This window comes from Filicampus tigris, chromosome 12, assembly GCF_054856515.1.
Source record: "Filicampus tigris isolate MCC_2025a chromosome 12, RoL_Ftig_1.0, whole genome shotgun sequence".
Classification (NCBI taxonomy): domain Eukaryota; kingdom Metazoa; phylum Chordata; class Actinopteri; order Syngnathiformes; family Syngnathidae; genus Filicampus; species Filicampus tigris.
The window spans coordinates 18,066,365-18,083,433 of NC_141228.1; the positions used below are offsets into that span (position 1 = coordinate 18,066,365).

A 17,069-nucleotide genomic window follows, 5' to 3' on the forward strand; every position below is an offset into this window, starting at 1 on the left:
TGTGTGAATGTATTCACAACTGAATAAAATAATGATTAAGGGCACAACCCGACTGTGCAGACTGCTGGTTGTCTTATTTCTTACTTTTACACTTCTAGTTTAAATACTATACTATACTATACTATACTATACTATACTATACTATACTATACTATACTATACTATACTATACTATGATACTAGTTTCTATGTAAAGAAAAGAAATACATAAAATCTATTAAATAGCTTTTTTGGAAGATTCAAATTATATTCCAGCAAGATATCTTTACTACACGTTTGTTTTTTTTTTAACTCAAAATGGTCACACTCCAAAGTTATTTTCGTGGATTTTTGTCACTAGTTGAGTTTAAATTGATTGCTCCCTCTGCTGGGTGCTGCCAAGTGGTGCAATTGAGGACGGCTCCATTCCTCCAACAGGTCATGACGTGAGAAAAATAATTAAATGTCTTCATCTTCTTTTACTTTGTAAAACGTTTAAATTTTTTCAAATATTTCTTTTGCATGTTTTTATATTATTTTGTTGTACTGTATGCATATTTTACGTCTAATCTTTTGCTATTTTTTCCCAATACTTCACTGATTTTCATCAACTCGTTTTTCCAATCTCTTGTATGAATTTCGTCCAATTTAGTAGTTGTAATATTTTAGTATTCCTCCTAATTAAAAAAAAAAAAATTGAAAATAATAATATTTGGATATTTTTTGTCCATCTATTTATTTATTTTTTCTTACTTTGTGTGTTTTTCATTGGACATTCTGGTATTTTTTTGTCTAATAAGGTGTATTATTTGCTGTTGTTAAAAAACGTACTGTTTAATATTCATAAATACACAGTTTTATACCGTAAATATTTGTGATTTTTAAAATACTATTATTTCTGTAATATTATCCTGCTTTCTCTCTCTCTCTCCCTCTCTTTTCACCAATCCCAGTTGAAGTTTGTAGTCAAACTAAACATAAGAATTACACATTGTCTATACATTCAATATAACTACTCAGTCATATATTCTTTATCTTCTGCAATGAGCTGAGACGTGTTTACGGTTCACATGTTCAAGTATGGTAATCTGACTGTCTTTTACTGCTCCGGGTGGCCAACGCAGGAGGCTGGGGCATTCAACTGATGCAAAGGTTTGATTCTTTTGATTTGACATTACTGTTTTTATAAAGTACAATACAATGTTATAATATAGAGTGCTATTTTTCGCTTTCAAAAAACAAATGACATTTTTGACATTGGGGAAGGGGGATTACAGAAGTGTATTTGCACCAAACCAGGAAAAAAAAAAAATACAATCTCTTGCCATAATTTATCATTGTCACGTTTCAACATAAGTTTCACCTTATAACAAATTAACTCAACACATCAACACGACGTCTAATATTTTTGTTTAGGTCAGTCCGAAAGATTCAGCAAACATGCATGGTGACAATGTCCAACCCACCAGGGTCTCGTCATAGAAAACCCCTCCTCGTAAAAAAAACAAAAAAAAAAACCTCACACTTCCTCTCTGCTGCAGCCACAAAGCAGACCAGAGCCTCCGCCGCCAAACCTCGACGCAAACCCGGATATGTTCGCTCCCCGGGCGGCGACGCGCGGGAGCTTCTCCCCCTGAGCAGGAGGAGGAGGCGGCGGCATGGGAGTGTTTTGCCCTCGACGAGATGCTTGAAAAAGCGCACGCGTCTCCGCTGCAGACTGGCTGAGGACTCTCGGAGGAAGGCGAGGAGGAGCGGGACGGCGGCGATGCCGCTGCCCCACGGCGCGCTGCTCCTCCTGGGCGTGTTGCTGATGGTGGCCGGCGGGTTGGTGGCCCTGTGCGCGCCTCTGCCCAGCTTTTCGGCGCCCGTTTTGGGGCTCTTCCTGGGCATGGGGGGCGTGGGCCTGCTGGTGAGCGGGCTGTGCATGGCCATGAAGAACCTGCAGGCGGCGGTGCCGGGACACTTCCTGCTGCACCCGCGCACGGGCACGCGCTTCAGCCCGCAGCAGTCACTGGCCATCCAAAGGTAGAAAGACGGACAACTTTGTGATTGGATAATTAACAGATAAATAACAGAGCTGGGCATTCCGTCTATGTGACGGACCGGTCCATCTATCCGCCACTGACGGACGCCCGTTTTGCTGATGGTTGACGAATGACGGGGAAAATTTTAAATAGACGGATTAAGCATAGATTTTATTTGTTTTTACTTTATTTAGTCCACCATTCGTCAGTAGTCCGTCATTAGTCTATTTTTCACGGCGAGGCTTCGATGGCCGCGGCGAGCACGGGGAGGAAAATAAAAACAGACTTGAGTGAGGGACCAGGCTGTGAACAGGCTTCCAAAGCGCCGTGAGTCACTATTTCTGTTCAAATATCGTCATGGCAGCGCTAGTGAAAGTTTAGTCGGAATCGGCGACGGACACTCGTTTAAAATTAGAGGCGGACCGGCCTATAGTATATACTATTTTTTTCCCCCGGGAGAAAAGGAGAATGACGAACGACGGAACGTTACCCACGCTGCAGACGGATGACGAATAACGGACGCTCAATTTGTCGTAAAATGTCCAGCTCTGCGCATTACTATAACACATTTTATACAAACGGTCAAATATTGTTCTAAAATAATTATCCTTCAAAGGGGAAATAAATATTAAAAAGAATAACTACTGTAAAATAAAATTACAGTAGCTACTAACCACTGAGTGGAAATTCTGCCTTTACCGTGACAATAATATTCATTGATTACATTGACCTGGTGTCACTGCAGGCCGAGTGGGTGTGTGTCAGTGTGCGTGTGCTGCAAAGACATTGACGCTGTAGCATCAGTCATCTAATAATAACTTAAAGGGCGCTGTCCAGCACAAATACCTCTGCCAAAGCTCCTGTAAGCAAACACTAAACAGACCTCATCCATTATTTACCCTGTTTTCCTATAGGGAGCTGAATTCCTGAGGAGATAAAATAGGAGGTATTTATTTTGGGTGAAGTGTTGATTAGATTGGAGACTACTATCTGCCTTTGAGGAAAACAGGGGGCGTTTATTTGTTGATGAGAGCCTGGTGTTTGATTGAGGAATGGCTTTGAGGAGCTACAGTATTTTCATGTAGGATTGGAATTACGGAAGGATAGGTAGTATTTATTTGAGGAAGTGTCTATTAGAGTGGAGTGGAAACGTGGAGTCCTGAAGGATCCGAATTCCTGAGGGGAAAATAGGAGCTGTTTATTTGAGGTCAGGAGTTTGCGATGATGCAACTGGTTATTATTTGAGGCACGTGTCTATTAGAGAGAATACATTTTGAGGAAGTACAGTATTTCTGGATAAAATCGGAATTCTTGAGGGGGTAGGTGTTTTTTTTTTAGGTGAGGCATTTGTTTATTCACAATGACTAAGAAGCAGGTGTTTAATTGAGGCACTGCAACAGCATCTATTAAAGACGATTTACTATTTGCTTATGTATTTTCTGGACTTACTGCAGTGACATTTTGAAATAATGTCAGTTTTTTTTTTTATAAAAGGGAAATTTAAAAATGGTTTTGAATCCAATTGATGGAAAAATAATCGATAGACGAATCGATTGTTGGAATAATCGTTAGTTGCAGGCCTCGAATTGTTGTATTGGATCTGATGCTCAAGTGCACTTCATGTTGCAATACGCAGCGTGTTTTACGAGTTGGTGTGTAACTAGTCACGTTGCAGTGACGTGCTTCGGGGCTTCGGGAAGATGACGGTGAGAATAAGAAGGCGGCAGTTTTATGGCTTGATTATCGTCCAGCGTCATGCATGAAGCTGCACTGACGTCGCGTGGTCTGCGGTCAAACACTTTAAGCAAGATGTGCTCTGCTCTGTTAAATCTCCCAGCTGTTTTACACAAGGCGCCATTCACACAACTGCAGCGTTTCACCATAAATGTGTCCTTACCTTCAGAATACATATTCAACTATGCTTGGTGTAAAAAAAAAAAAAAGAAAAAAAAAGAAGCACTGCCCTATAGGAGAAAATAGGGGGGGGATTATTTGAGGGGAGACATTTATTAGCTCACACCGTATATGTACTTGATGGTTTGTCCATAAAAGCGCCATAGAAATCTGATGTATTATTATTATTATTAATTGAGTACTCGGCTATTAGAGCTACGATTTGAGGATACGCAGCATTTATTTGATTGTTGCTGTCCCGCTCAACATCAAATGGACTCCTCACCTCCTCTCTGTCATGTCTTGTCTCCCTTTTCAGGAGGTTGGACCGAATTCGCCGCGAGATGTCAACGGACTCCGTCGGTGGTGCACCGGACCCCGAACCGGCCCTGGAACCGGCCCTGGAACCGGTGCTCCCGTCCACCCCGCCCCCCTGGACCATGGAACCGCCCCCGTCCTACGACGCAGTGATGAAGATCCAAGAAAACGGGGGCGGCGAGCAGCTCTAACGTCGCCCCCGCTGGACTTTGGACTTTGATGCCTTGTGCATGTTTTGACATGTTTGTGGACAAAATGGTTGCTAACAAGCTGCTTCACTTATCATTGCGGTGCCTTTAAGCGGGACCGAGTACTTTCTTCAAGGAAAACCGCCAACTCGATTGGCTTGTTGGAATTTACGTGACCAACTACTGTGTACACAGCACATCCTGTTTAAAAAAAAAAAAGCATTCCCTGAGCACTAAGTGCCTTAATCCGGAGCCTCTTTTTACACGGAGACCCCACAAAATTCGAGGGTCAGAGTCGAAATACAAAAAACCCAAAATTATTCACGTTTGCCTTTCACGCAGAACCCCGCAAAAGTGGGATATTGCCAGATCATTAGATGCCGTCAGCGCCAAGATAGGAGGTGTTACATTGAGGTGAGGAGCGTATTAGAGGAGATGCTATTATTCCAGGAATTACAACATTTTCCTGTATAATCTGAATAAAGTGGAATAGGAGGTGTTTGTTTGAGGCGAGGCGTCCGTTGTAACAGAGATCACTAATTGAGGAGATGTTTGTCTTTTCATGAAAGATCTGAAGTTCTGAGGGGAACAATCGGAGGATTGCATTTGAGATGAGGTGTTTTATTTGTTCAAGCAAACAATGCTTGATCTGACAATGAGATTGTTAGATGGCGTCAGTGCCGCGGAAAATAAGGGAGGACTATTTCAGATCGGGCATCTGCAAGAGTGGAGGATAGTTTCAAAGTACAGTTTTTTGTAAAAACTCTGAAATCAGGTGGGGGGGAAAAAAAGGGAGGAGTTCATTTGAGGTGAGGTACTTATTTGTTCAAGCAAGCAGTGCACCTGGTAATTAATTAAGGCATAGCGTCGATGGGAGCAGGGACTACTATTTGAAGAAGCACAGTATATTTGTATAAGGAGAAAAACAGGAGGGGTTTGTTTGAGGTAAGGCATCTATTAGAGCGGAGGCTACTTTTTGAGGAAGTATGATATTTTAGTATAATCTGAATTCCTAAAAGGAACATACAGTAGGTAGCCTTTAATTGAGGTTGGACATTTATTTGTTTACGTGAACGGCACGCACACAATCCCACAATCACATTGTTGAATGGTGGTAAAAAGTCCTGGGGTAAAAATAGAGGGTGTTTAGGAAAAATGAGAGGCATTTAATTTGGGGTGAGGCATCCATCGGAGCAGATTATTCAGATTATGGTATTTCCTCAGGTGAATAATATGAGACTTTTATTGGAGGGGAGGCATCTATTAGAGCAGACTACTATTTGAGTATGGTATTTTAATGTAAGTTCTGAATCCCTGAGGAGACACTAGGAGGCAATCGAAGTGAGACCTTTATTTGTTCAAGAAACGACCCACCATCCTGAAACCCGATCATTCATTGGCGTCCGCGCCAGAAAAAAAGTAGGAGGGGTTACTTGAGTCAGCGTCCAATCGGAATGCTGCTTACGGGCATATTTCAATTGTACCTGGGGATTGCTACGATATGCGGGATGCTATAACTCGCCTTATCGCCGTGTTGTTTTGTTGCCACGACGTCACCTCAAAGCATCCAATCAGATCGCTCGAATGTTATTTAACATGCTCGTAACGGCCACTAGGGGGCATGTTTGCATGGTACCTGGAGATGACTCATTGACTGTTACCCGGCTCAATTTGTTGTTGTTGTCTTGGTTGTTTCGCGCTATTGTGTTCTATAAAACCTTCTCCGCAGATTCGTGGGTGCTGTTGTTATTTATTGATTTATTTATTTGACATTATTATTATTATTATTTTTTTTGTATTGCTGTACAGCTTCACAGAAGAAGGAAGGCTAAAAACAGTCATTTGAGATTTGTAGTTAACTTGACTTTATTACACAATACTTAGTGACCTTTTATTTATCTTGCATTCAACATATATATATATATATATATATATATATATATATATATGTACATATACATATATACATATATATATATATATATATATATACATATACATATATATATATACATATACATATATATATATATATATATATATATATATATTTATATAGTATACACACACACAAAAGTAAAAACAGACAAACCTGCTCTCAAAACAAACTGAATTTAAACAGCAGAGGTCAAACCGAAATAAAAACTAACGAAAAATTCTAACCCTGGCACCAAGGTGACCTATCACAACCCAACCCTCTTGGCCTTGCTTGTCTTTGGGCTTTAATAGGCAGCAGAGTGGAACCTTAACCACCTTTCTCCTCCTCCTTTCACACACACTCACACACACGCACACACACACCCACCCTCACCTTCAAGCTCGAGTGTCTCAGGGCCATGGCGGAGGGAAAGCCGTACCGCTATGGGCTGATCGTGGCCGGCTGGTGCGTGGTGGCCATGGGTCTCTTCATCATGACCAGGGAGAAGCCCCATGTCTACGCCACCATGTGCGCCCTGGGTGGCGTCATGGTTCTGGTCGGCACCGTGTGGAGCGCGTGCCAGTGTTATCCTAAGGTTGGTTGAGTAGCAACTGCAAGTTTGTTATTGTTGGCAGTGATGTGTGTGTGTTAGTTCGTTCTAGCTCCTGAGATGTGGGATAAGAGCCCGGAGGATGCAGCACTCAATAATCAACATGAGAGGTACACGACATACACCGAGATTGAATTCATACCAGATTCCGGTTGTCTATTTGGTGTCATTTTCAAAGAATTGAACATGAGTTTGTTGACTGTCACTATCGGCTATATTCGATGAAGTTGTCATTGGTGTCACTTTTTATTTTTGATGGAAGGCACGCAGAGGCACACACCTCCTACGTCGACTCAACCTTAAAGCGGCACAACAGCTGCCCCACGCTACTTCTGCTCTGACGTCATCGGCAGCCTGTCGAGATCCATAACATTAGGCACACCCAAACTGACCATTATCGTCTTTAGAAATATATATATATTTTTGTCATTTGTTGGTGGTCGAAAAGTGACAGATGACAATAATAATTTGCAATAAATATATTTTTTGTCATTCAATTGTACACCATTGCTGTTATTTCAGCGCCCATGCCGCTTACAACCACCAGGGGGCATACTTGTACCTTGTCTTGATCGATAAATAGATAGATAGATAGATAGATGGATAGATAGATGGATAGATAGATAGATAGATAGATAGATAGATGGATAGATATTTAAATGAAGACAGCAAAGTAAACAGTACAGCAGTCTAGAACAGTACAGTGTTTTCTGTGACGTGACCGGTGCCCGCCTCCAATTATAAAAATCAGCGGGGATTTTTTTTTTTTGTGGGGACGGGGGGGGTAGGGGGTCTTGATTAGGGGCACGCAAAAGCAAGCAGACGCGACAAGATCACAGTAGAGTAGTGCGACGCTGCAATGTCAGCCACGGTTGGCGGGCTGCTTTTGTGCGCGTGTTGGGTGGTGAGCGCGCGCGACTTAGCTCTCCAAGTCCCAGAACCTGTGATCCAGATGCTGAACGAGACTAAAATCAAATCCGCTGCCGAGTTTGTACAATGCAACAAGGTAAGGTACTCAAACTTGCATCCGAATTATTTGCATATTAAGCTTCACGTTTAATATGTGCTTCAACCTCAAACAAGTCTATGTATTCATTATGATTATTTGATTTATAATTGTTGTTTTCCATATATTGTTTTGCATTTTCGGTCTTTCGTGTGTGTGTGTGTGTTTTATAAGTAACTGTATTTTAAATTTCCTTCACATTTTTTTACACTTTCAATATTGATTGTTTTTCTTATATGTTTATTTTTAAAATAATGTTACTACATTTTGTGAGAAAAATTTCCTAGTATAATTCCTTTTTTGGGTCCAAAGTTTACGTGCATTTTTAGAAAAAACATCTCTTTTAAATAGAAAAAATGTAAATATTTAACTTATATTATTACTATTAATTTAAATATTTAACATTTTATCATATACTATTCTTTTTATTATTATTATTATTATTATTATTATGGATATGCAAATAGTACTGATACAGATATCTGTATCGGACCGATACCAGCTGTATTTTAAGGTATCGGGTGTAAATGGAGGCTGTCGATACCAGCCACCAATACTTTAGGAAAAAAAAATCTGGCAACGAGTAAATCCTCCTAGGCAGTAGTTGGCGCTAAACTGCGGCAGTTTGACACATCTGATAATCATCATTTGTGTCAGAAAGAAAGGTCTTCACATTTTGTTGTCATTGTGTGAAATTAAATCTTATACATCAAAATTACTCTAGGTATCGGAACTCTGTATTGGTGAGTACGCGAAGTATGAAACTTGTACCGGTCTCTGTCGGAAAAAAAGAAGTGGTATCTAACTTCTCTAATTACTGTATTAGTAGTAGTGTGTTTACAACAATTCTAACAGTACTTGTAATACTCTCATGCACGTTTTTGTGCTAAATCAAAAATCCTTTACCTTTCCCACCTCCAAGGCGGCGTGGCGCTTGCCGGATCGTTACATAGTGATGCTGCATGGCGAGAGCGATGTGCACAGGAGCGTCAGGAGGCTGAGGACCACCGCGGCCAGGAGGGGCCACCAAGTGGAGGTCTTACGCACCTTCTTCTTCTCCTCGGGGGCCCTGCGTGGCTTCCTAGTCAAGATGAGCAGTGATGTCATCCAACTGGTAACGCCTTTATTTGGGATAGCGCTTTTCCTCATGCAGACATTCTTTTATTTATAAGCCAAACCATTGGAAACTTGGTTCCTATTGCTGAGCTGACGCCATGTCAGGACCTCACTCGCTGTGTGTTGCATAGCAAATGGATTCCAGTCTCCCACAGGACTTCGCCTCCGTTTGACAATATGACAGGAACAGCACGCATACTGCAGTGAAGGAAAAAAAATGGATTTCACAGAAAAAAGTGGATTCTAATGTTAGAATAGTGATATTTTGTTGAGTTTATTAGGAAAACTAGAAAACTAATGCATTTTATGGGTCCCAAACATGACCACCTAAAGTTCACTTAGTTGGAAAGTTTAAATAAATAAATAAATAAATAAATAAATAAATAAATAAATAAACAATTAAACGCGATCAACGCGAAAATTGGTGGACAAATCTGTCATAACAGAGCGTACAAAAAAACGTCTCAAGGACATACATGCTCGAAATCACACCGTAAATTGTCCATTTTTATTTGAAGCAGATCGTGGGCAAATTCATACTTGGACGGCATTAGCCTCTAATTCTCATATAGTGACATGATGGGAATGGTTTGCCATGGCTATAAATGTGTTCTACTGTACATACTTTTTGTGACAATAATGTTGTGTTCAGGCACTGACGCTCCCTCACGTCCAATACGTGGAGGAGGACTCGTTAATCTTCGCTCAGAGCGCCCCCTGGAACCTCCGCAAGTTACTGCAGCCTCGCTCAGACGGCACCTGGGAAAACACAACATTCACGCCGCCCAGTGCGTTGTCGCGTTTGACACGTACACACGCGCACACGCACACACATTGAAGTGCCTTGTACTTGCAGATGATGGCGGCATGACGGAAGTTTTTCTGATGGATGGCAGCGTTCGGGCTTCTCACAGAGAGCTGAAAGGACGAGTGGTGGCTAGAGATTTCAGTGACATCCCGGAGGAAGATGGAGTTAAGGTACAATACTGTATACACACACAATACATTTTCCTATATGCATGCCACTTGTTGCTATAAGCAGAAGACAAAACTGCCCCATAGACAAGTGTGTGTGTGTGTGTGGGGGGGGGGGGGGGGGGGGGGCAATAGATCAGCCACACCCAGGAAGTTATTAATTTAATAGCTCCACAGTTATTTTACCGTTTACAACACTGCACGAAAAAAATCTCTTAAAATAAAAACATATGGGAGAAGCTGTACAAAGCTCCCATTTTGTGAATGCTTTACACACACTGTTTGACATTGTCATGACACATAAACAGTACGAAAAACCAATCAACAACATGTATATCCATTTTTCCTTAATCTAATACACAACAAAAACTCGTTTTCTTTACGTTTCTCCAGGCTAGTCAGTGTAACAGTCACGGCACACACGTAGCAAGTGTGGTGAGCGGGGCGGACTCGGGTGTGGCCCGAGGTGCAGGCGTCCACTTGGTGCGGGTGCTCAACTGTCACGGAAAGGGGTCCGTGTCGGCGAGTCTGGCAGGTGAGGCTCTTTTGAAATAATTTCAAACAAATGCATCACACACCGCAGTACAATGGAGAAAATATCGTAATTTCCCGAGTATAAGACACCCTAATGCAGGGGCGGAGCCAGAACGTGGCTAATGGGTGGGCCTAAATATTTCTCTGACTGAGCAGAATCCTCTTATCTCGACACATCACAACAATTAAGCCATTCCTAATATTCAATAACATTTAAAAAAGAAACACAACGTAACACAAATTCAAAAATAATGTAATAATAAGTTACTAAAAATTTTAAATGATACATACATTTTCTCATGAATCTCACTGGGTGTGGAGTCTGTGAATCTGGGTGGGCCTGTGCACACCCAGGCTCACCCATGGCTCCGCCCCTGCCCTAATGTCAAACTCCCCAAAATGACCCGTAAAAGCAAAACAAAAAAAGGGTTTCGTACGACAGTCCCCAAAGTTTAACCTCGCTCCCTTTTTATTTGTGGTAAGGCTTGGAGTACATCCAGGCTACCGTACGCGGGCGTCCAATTGTCGTGTTGCTACCTTTCGTCGGCGCCTTCAGCCGATCGTTGAATGCCGCCAGTCGGGAGCTGGTGGCAAGTGGCGCCGTGGTCGTGGCCGCAGCCGGGAACTACCGAGACGACGCCTGCTTCTACTCGCCGGCGTCCGAACCCGAGGTGATGCCAAATGGGGACACCAATGAGGGGACTAAAGGAGGTTGGGGGTGCTTTTTGATTTAGTCCTTTCACCCACTCTGTGCACAGGTGATCACTGTGGGGGCGGTTGACGTTCGGAACCGGCTAGTGTCACAAGGGTCAGGCGGCACCAACTTCGGGCCGTGCGTGAACCTTTTTGCGCCCGGTGATGACATCATCAGCGCTAGCACCGAATGCGACACCTGCTTCACGGCCCGCAGCGGAACATCACAGGCGGCGGCGCATGTGGCAGGTTTGTGATGTCATCACATTCAGTGAACATTGTACAAAGTCCCACCCCAATCCTGTAGGTGGCGTTTTTACTAAGTGGGTGTCAGCTGACAAACATTGGTGGGACATGCCCCAGTAGGCCACCACTGCAATTAAGCAGGCTGTAGTGTAAACATTATTTTTTTGGTGGAAATTGGTTACATACTTAACTAACCAACTACTGCAATTAACTAAATAGATAGCCACACTAAAATGATAGCTAGCAATTAAGCAAAGAACACATTTAATTGTGAGCTAACAAGCAAACCTAGCCAACAAACTAGCTAACGGACTGACTGAAAAACAAATTTGCACGCTACCCAGCTAAATAAACCAAAAAAATCTCTAAATATAACTTTACAATTTACTGTTTATTTTATTTTTCAATTATTATCAGGCATTGTGGCTGTGATCCTGTCAACCAATCAGAAAACGTCGCCACTGCAGGTCCTTCATAAGATGCTACGCTACTCAACCAGTGGTACAATGGACTTGCACGCGCTTTTGGGAACATATCGCCTCAACACCCCTAACGTGGTGGCCGCCATGCCGCCTCCTGTTAACAACACGACAAGTAAACAAGACTTTAATCATTACTTTGGTAGACACACTACTCACAAAATGTTAAAATACATTGGGCTTTTGTGAGAAATTTCAAGATGAACCTAAAATGCATTATATCCTTTACAGGTGATTAACTTGACCTTTTGTAAATTTTCCATAACTAAGACATCTTAACCAACCAACCAACCCTTAAAAGGTTACAGTAAATATTAGGTTCATCGTGCAATTTTACCCAAAAGTCCAATATAAACTTTTGGGGGAGGAGTGCATATAATTTTCTTGATGTTTTGTTTGGTGGTGTATCTTAACTACCTTAATTTTTGTAACGTCTACCAGTAAGTTGTGAAGGTTAAAATACATAACTAATCTAAGTTGGGGATAAACTAGGTGGGGTGCTTCTATGTCGCTCGGTGTGGTCAGAGAGGCCCGGAACCTCCAGTAAAGATCAGAGTCACAAGACCATCACCAAAACCATCAGTCGCTGCCGTACGGGGGAAGTGATGATGGGCTGCAGCAGCTACCATTCACACGGAAGCAGACCGGGACAAACCATTAATGTAAGCTATGTAATTTTTGCATTTAAGAACTATTTATTTGCTACCAAACTAACTAGCTAGCTAGCTAGCTAACCAACAACCTACAGTATTTACTTGATAACTAACAAACTAATGAACAGACAGCTAAAATAGCCCAATAAACAATAATGATTAAAAAAAAAAAAAGGTGCTAATTAACTAATAACTAAGTAGACAAACTTTGAAGTCACTTTGATGCAGCAAATGAAGCACGATCAAGTCAAAGCTAAATGTTACATACTACGCAGAGCTGCGTTTTAATCACTGATTAGCAGTGTTATTAGAATTGGCTTCTGATGATATTGTCATAAAAATGTTCCGCTCAGTTGTTGATGCCAGGCTGATGGCCTTTTATGTTCAGCCATGTCATGATGAAATGCTGTAACCATCAGGAACAATGCAACGGAAGGTGTTTGATGCCTGGGCAGATTGGCAACATATTGAGGCTGGATTCTGATTGGACCTGGAAAATAAATCAATAAATAAAAATAAATAAAATTAACATCCGCCCCTAAAAAAAAAGCCGATTTTACCATGGCAAGAAATAGGCTGCCAAACAAAAATGGTTGATCCCTTGGGGTATTTTGACAAAACAGAAATGTTACAACACCTCAAACCAGTTTTTAATGAGAAGAAAAAAAAAGCACAATTATAGTATTTCTCCTTCAAGGTTGTACCTGTTGACCTGACGGAGTGCGTGGCTGTTGGAGGCTTTCATGCAGTGGCTCGCTGCTGCGTCAATGACAGTCCGCAGTCCGGTGCCAAAGCGGAGAAACGCGACGGTCTGCCACACTACCTATCAGGTACGTATATACAGTGTGTGTGTATGTATATATATATATATATATATATATATATATATAGTATTGTTTTTTTTTATGGAATGTTTTCATTTCAAGTGTTGATTCAAATATTTTTTTTGTATTTACGACTGCCTGTTAATGACTGTAAATTACAATATACAAACTGTATAGGGAGCCACGGAAGAAAAAAAAAAAAAAAAACCCAACTAATTCCTTATTGTAGCTTTATTAAGTGCAATAGAAAATGTATGTGAGCATGTACTTTAAAATGGCGACTCCTCCTGCTTTTAGGCTCTGTGTGCAGAGTGTCAGAATTGCAGCGCCACCCTTCCTGTCCTCCGGGCTGGACCCGGACCGATTGGAGGCTGGTTGCCGGGGGTGACACCGAGGGGGTCACCGTCTGCTGTCACCACAAAAGAGTGTAAACTAGTGAACCTGCTGATGTGGCCAATCAACAGAAGGCAGCATGAAATCAAATAAGCAATCAAGTGGAAAGCTTGATGAGGCCTAGTGGAGGCAGCACATAATCAACTTGATTGGAGTCAGCCTGATTAACATTTTAGACTGCATGTGGCTTTTTAGCACTAAACAAGTTCATGCAGGTAATTCTGTTATTTAGTTCAAACTTGTTTTACTATTGGAATGAGTTAATTACTGTTAAAAAACGTTTTCTTAGTAGGCATTCATTACTATGGGCTTTATTATAAATTATATTACAGACTACTGTGACATTTTTTAACAATCATCTTAAGAAGTGCTTTTTTTTTTCTCTTGTTTTCCGATAACGTTAAAAAAAAGAGAATTATGCTCTTAGGCTAAGATATAACATAGTTACAATAATACTAATAATGATCATCAGTATCATCACGTTGGGGCAAAATATTCAGAACAGACTTTTGGCAATCAAAGTGTCGCACAAAAAACTGCAAATAAAAAGCAAAAGTTTACACAAAGCATGTGCATTCCAGTTTATTTTATATCAAAGCTCTTCCCCCCCTCGTAATCAAACTGTCGTACAAATTAAAACTCGAGTGTTTTAACATGCGTTACAGACACACACTCACACAAAAAAACGTGTGATGGCAGATTGTGAATCGTCCAAAAAATCTGACGGTAAAACCCGCATGTATCATGGATTCCCCCAGCCCCCCCCCCCCCCCCCCCCCCCAAATTCCCCAACATCAACCCCACCCACTCGTCGACATTAAAATTAAAGATTGAGTCAAGTGTTTATTCCTTTGACATGTGAGGAAGTGCTCACAAAACATCACAGCAAGGGGGGGGGGCTGTTTTTTTTTGTTGTTTTTTTTAAATCACCCTCCCAACACACACACACGTCACATTAGGAAGTTGGGTGGGTGTCGGATGGGGGTCTGTGATCACATGACCATTCAAATTGCTCGCTAGGTCCTTGCCGTGTAAACAATTTGACCTGTTTAAGCCTTCCTCCTTCCCCAACACTACACACACACACATCGTCACAGAGGGTAGCGAGGGGCGTCGGGTGGGGGTGGGGGCGGATAGAGGTTATCGGGAGATTAAGGCACTTCGGAACTCCCGATAACTGGGCTACACACGGTTGTGTGTTATTGAGTCAAAGCTACGTCTTTCATTGTGTGTTTCAGTGTTGCGTGCTCAAGACTGCACAAAATACAAAAAGGCAAAATAAAAGCATGGCAGAGGTAACATTAGCGTGTGTTTACGAGCATGTGTGTGTGTTACTGTAGAGGCAAAGCTACATCTGCCTGCCGTATGTGTGTGTGTTAAAGACGGCTAGAAAGACAAAAAAAGGCAAATAAAAGCTTGGCAGAGGCAATATTAGCATTGAGTAGCATGTGTATATGGCAATGTGTGTGTGTGTGTTTTAAACAAAGCTATGTTTCTGCCTCTGTGTGTTTACATGTGTGCGTATCGTTGATGGCACAAAAGACACAAAAAGGCAAATAAAAGCATGGCAGAGGTCACAGTGTGTGTGTTTTATATGAGTGTGTGTGTGTGTGTGCGCGCCGGTATGAGACATTGGCATCTACCACTAAGCCCCGCCCCCCCACCTCCGTTCTGTTGAGCGTTTTTTGCATAAGGCTCGTACCCGAGTCCAAGGTGGTGGAGAGCTTGGAGAAAAAAAAAAAAAAAAAAAAAAGAAGCATGTAGTTTGAAGTGGCGCTCAATAGTAGTAGTGTTAAAATGAGCAGAGAACACAAAACTAAAGGTGAGGAGGCTCAAGAGGAAGCGCGTGGTGAACGTGGCAAATAAAGTGCATATTTACGACCCCCCCACCCCCCCGCCCCACCCTCTGCTCCTACCAAGCAAGTGCTTGTTGTGTGTGTGTAGATGCGTGTTCCTGTCGAGGTTCCCCCTAGAGGACTTTTAAAACATTATCTTACATCGATGCAACAAACGGTTAATGACTAGTGTGAGTGTGTGTGTGTATGAGGAAAATGTCAAACAAAGGGTAAAATGCCCCCACTGTAAAAAGATGGTCGATGGAGGAAGATTGGTGGCTTCCCCTTTAATCCCAAACTGCCCTTATAAATCATCTCCGTGGAGGTAATTCACGATTTTTTCGTTTTTTGTCGTTCATGCTTTTCTTCTCTTCTGCGTCGTTGTTCCGATTGGCGTTTTTCTTTTCTTTTTTTTTTTTTCCTTTTTTTTTTTAAACGTCCTCGGGCCAATAATGGAGCCCCAAATTGGGTTGAGGGGCTTCATGGAGCTCGGCCCGCGCGCCTTCCCAAGGGATTTGTGCCCCAAAAAGAGTTTAAGGGTCCACGTCCTCCAAGTCGCTCTTGGAATCGCCAAGCATCATGGGAGATTCGGATCCCTGTCAAGGAGGAGAGTTGGTCTGAGTGTGGTAATATAAGGGCTCAAGATGTAATAGTACAAAAAATACTGTAAATACATGTATTGTACTGTACATAAAGGATGTCCCAAAAGTCACTATACAGTATGTTTTTTTGTTGTTTTTTTTTAACACAAAATTTAAGTGCGCCCAAATTTTCCACTGCATCTCATTCAACACCAGATTTGTAGGTTTATTCTTTTTTTTTTTTTTTTTAAACAAATTACTGCCTGTCTTTTTAGGCAATATTGACTGCCAAATGATTATCTAACAATTCGGTCTTATGCAAAACGTCTTATTTTTTTTAGGAGTACCAATGTGAAATTAGGGTGCCTAAATTGCTCTCAGTATAGTTAACGAAAACTAATGAAACAAACTAAAATTGAAAATTCATTTTCATGAATGAAATAAAAAACGAAAATGCTTTAAAAAAAAAAACAAACCCTGAAACTGAAACTACATCTTAGGTTTATAAAACTAAAGCTAACTAGAAACTATAGCAAAAATCATTTTCCGGGGTTCCGTTTAAATGTATTTATTTTGATATTACTGTACATCTGTAAAGAAGAAGGCTAACGCTAATAAATGTGTGCATATAAATCAAATTAATAGAATTATATGGTAACATTTAGCTAACATCCAGCATGTAGGATTACAAAAAAGTTACGGTATAAGATAACTTTAAACTCACCAAAATGGGCGTGGATTGATTAAATAAGTCTTATTTATCGCCGACCATGTAGAATGTTTCTGAGTCTCCACAAGCATTTT

The 17,069-nt window shown here is 41.4% G+C and overlaps 4 protein-coding genes across 6 annotated transcripts in view; 3 read left to right on the forward strand and 1 right to left on the reverse strand.

Moving 5' to 3' along the window:
• Nucleotides 1-1,496: 1,496 nt before the first annotated feature.
• On the forward strand, nt 1,497-6,130 carry LOC147138938 (uncharacterized). Its single transcript, XM_086047425.1, has 2 exons — nt 1,497-2,004; nt 4,216-6,130. The coding sequence occupies exons 1-2, from the start codon at nt 1,745-1,747 to the stop codon at nt 4,403-4,405; spliced, it is 450 nt and encodes a 149-aa protein (XP_085903551.1). The 5' UTR covers nt 1,497-1,744; the 3' UTR covers nt 4,406-6,130.
• Nucleotides 6,131-6,738: 608 nt separating this feature from the next.
• On the forward strand, nt 6,739-7,327 carry bsnd (barttin CLCNK type accessory subunit beta). Its single transcript, XM_086048247.1, has 3 exons — nt 6,739-6,915; nt 6,973-7,040; nt 7,193-7,327. Exons 1-3 carry the CDS (start codon nt 6,739-6,741, stop codon nt 7,269-7,271), a joined length of 324 nt encoding a protein of 107 aa, XP_085904373.1. The 3' UTR covers nt 7,272-7,327.
• A 424-nt stretch (nt 7,328-7,751) lies between these two features.
• On the forward strand, nt 7,752-14,596 carry pcsk9 (proprotein convertase subtilisin/kexin type 9). Of its 2 annotated transcripts, none has more exons than XM_086046697.1 (11): nt 7,752-7,936; nt 8,859-9,050; nt 9,705-9,840; nt 9,909-10,030; nt 10,421-10,562; nt 11,045-11,232; nt 11,320-11,503; nt 11,918-12,094; nt 12,505-12,641; nt 13,330-13,462; nt 13,754-14,596. In XM_086046697.1, exons 1-11 carry the CDS (start codon nt 7,790-7,792, stop codon nt 13,885-13,887), a joined length of 1,692 nt encoding a protein of 563 aa, XP_085902823.1. In that variant the 5' UTR covers nt 7,752-7,789; the 3' UTR covers nt 13,888-14,596. The 2 variants fall into 2 exon arrangements, with proteins under 2 accessions (XP_085902823.1, XP_085902822.1); XM_086046696.1 differs by having other exon boundaries at nt 12,472-12,641; nt 13,754-14,590.
• The window catches only part of usp24 (ubiquitin specific peptidase 24), a 40,534-nt gene continuing 37,881 nt past the window's right edge, over nt 14,417-17,069 (reverse strand). For both annotated transcript variants that reach the window (XM_086046695.1, XM_086046693.1), the window contains one exon: nt 14,417-16,280. In XM_086046695.1, the coding sequence (XP_085902821.1) occupies nt 16,218-16,280 (63 nt within the window). In that variant the 3' untranslated portion in view covers nt 14,417-16,217. The remainder of the gene's footprint in view (nt 16,281-17,069) is intronic.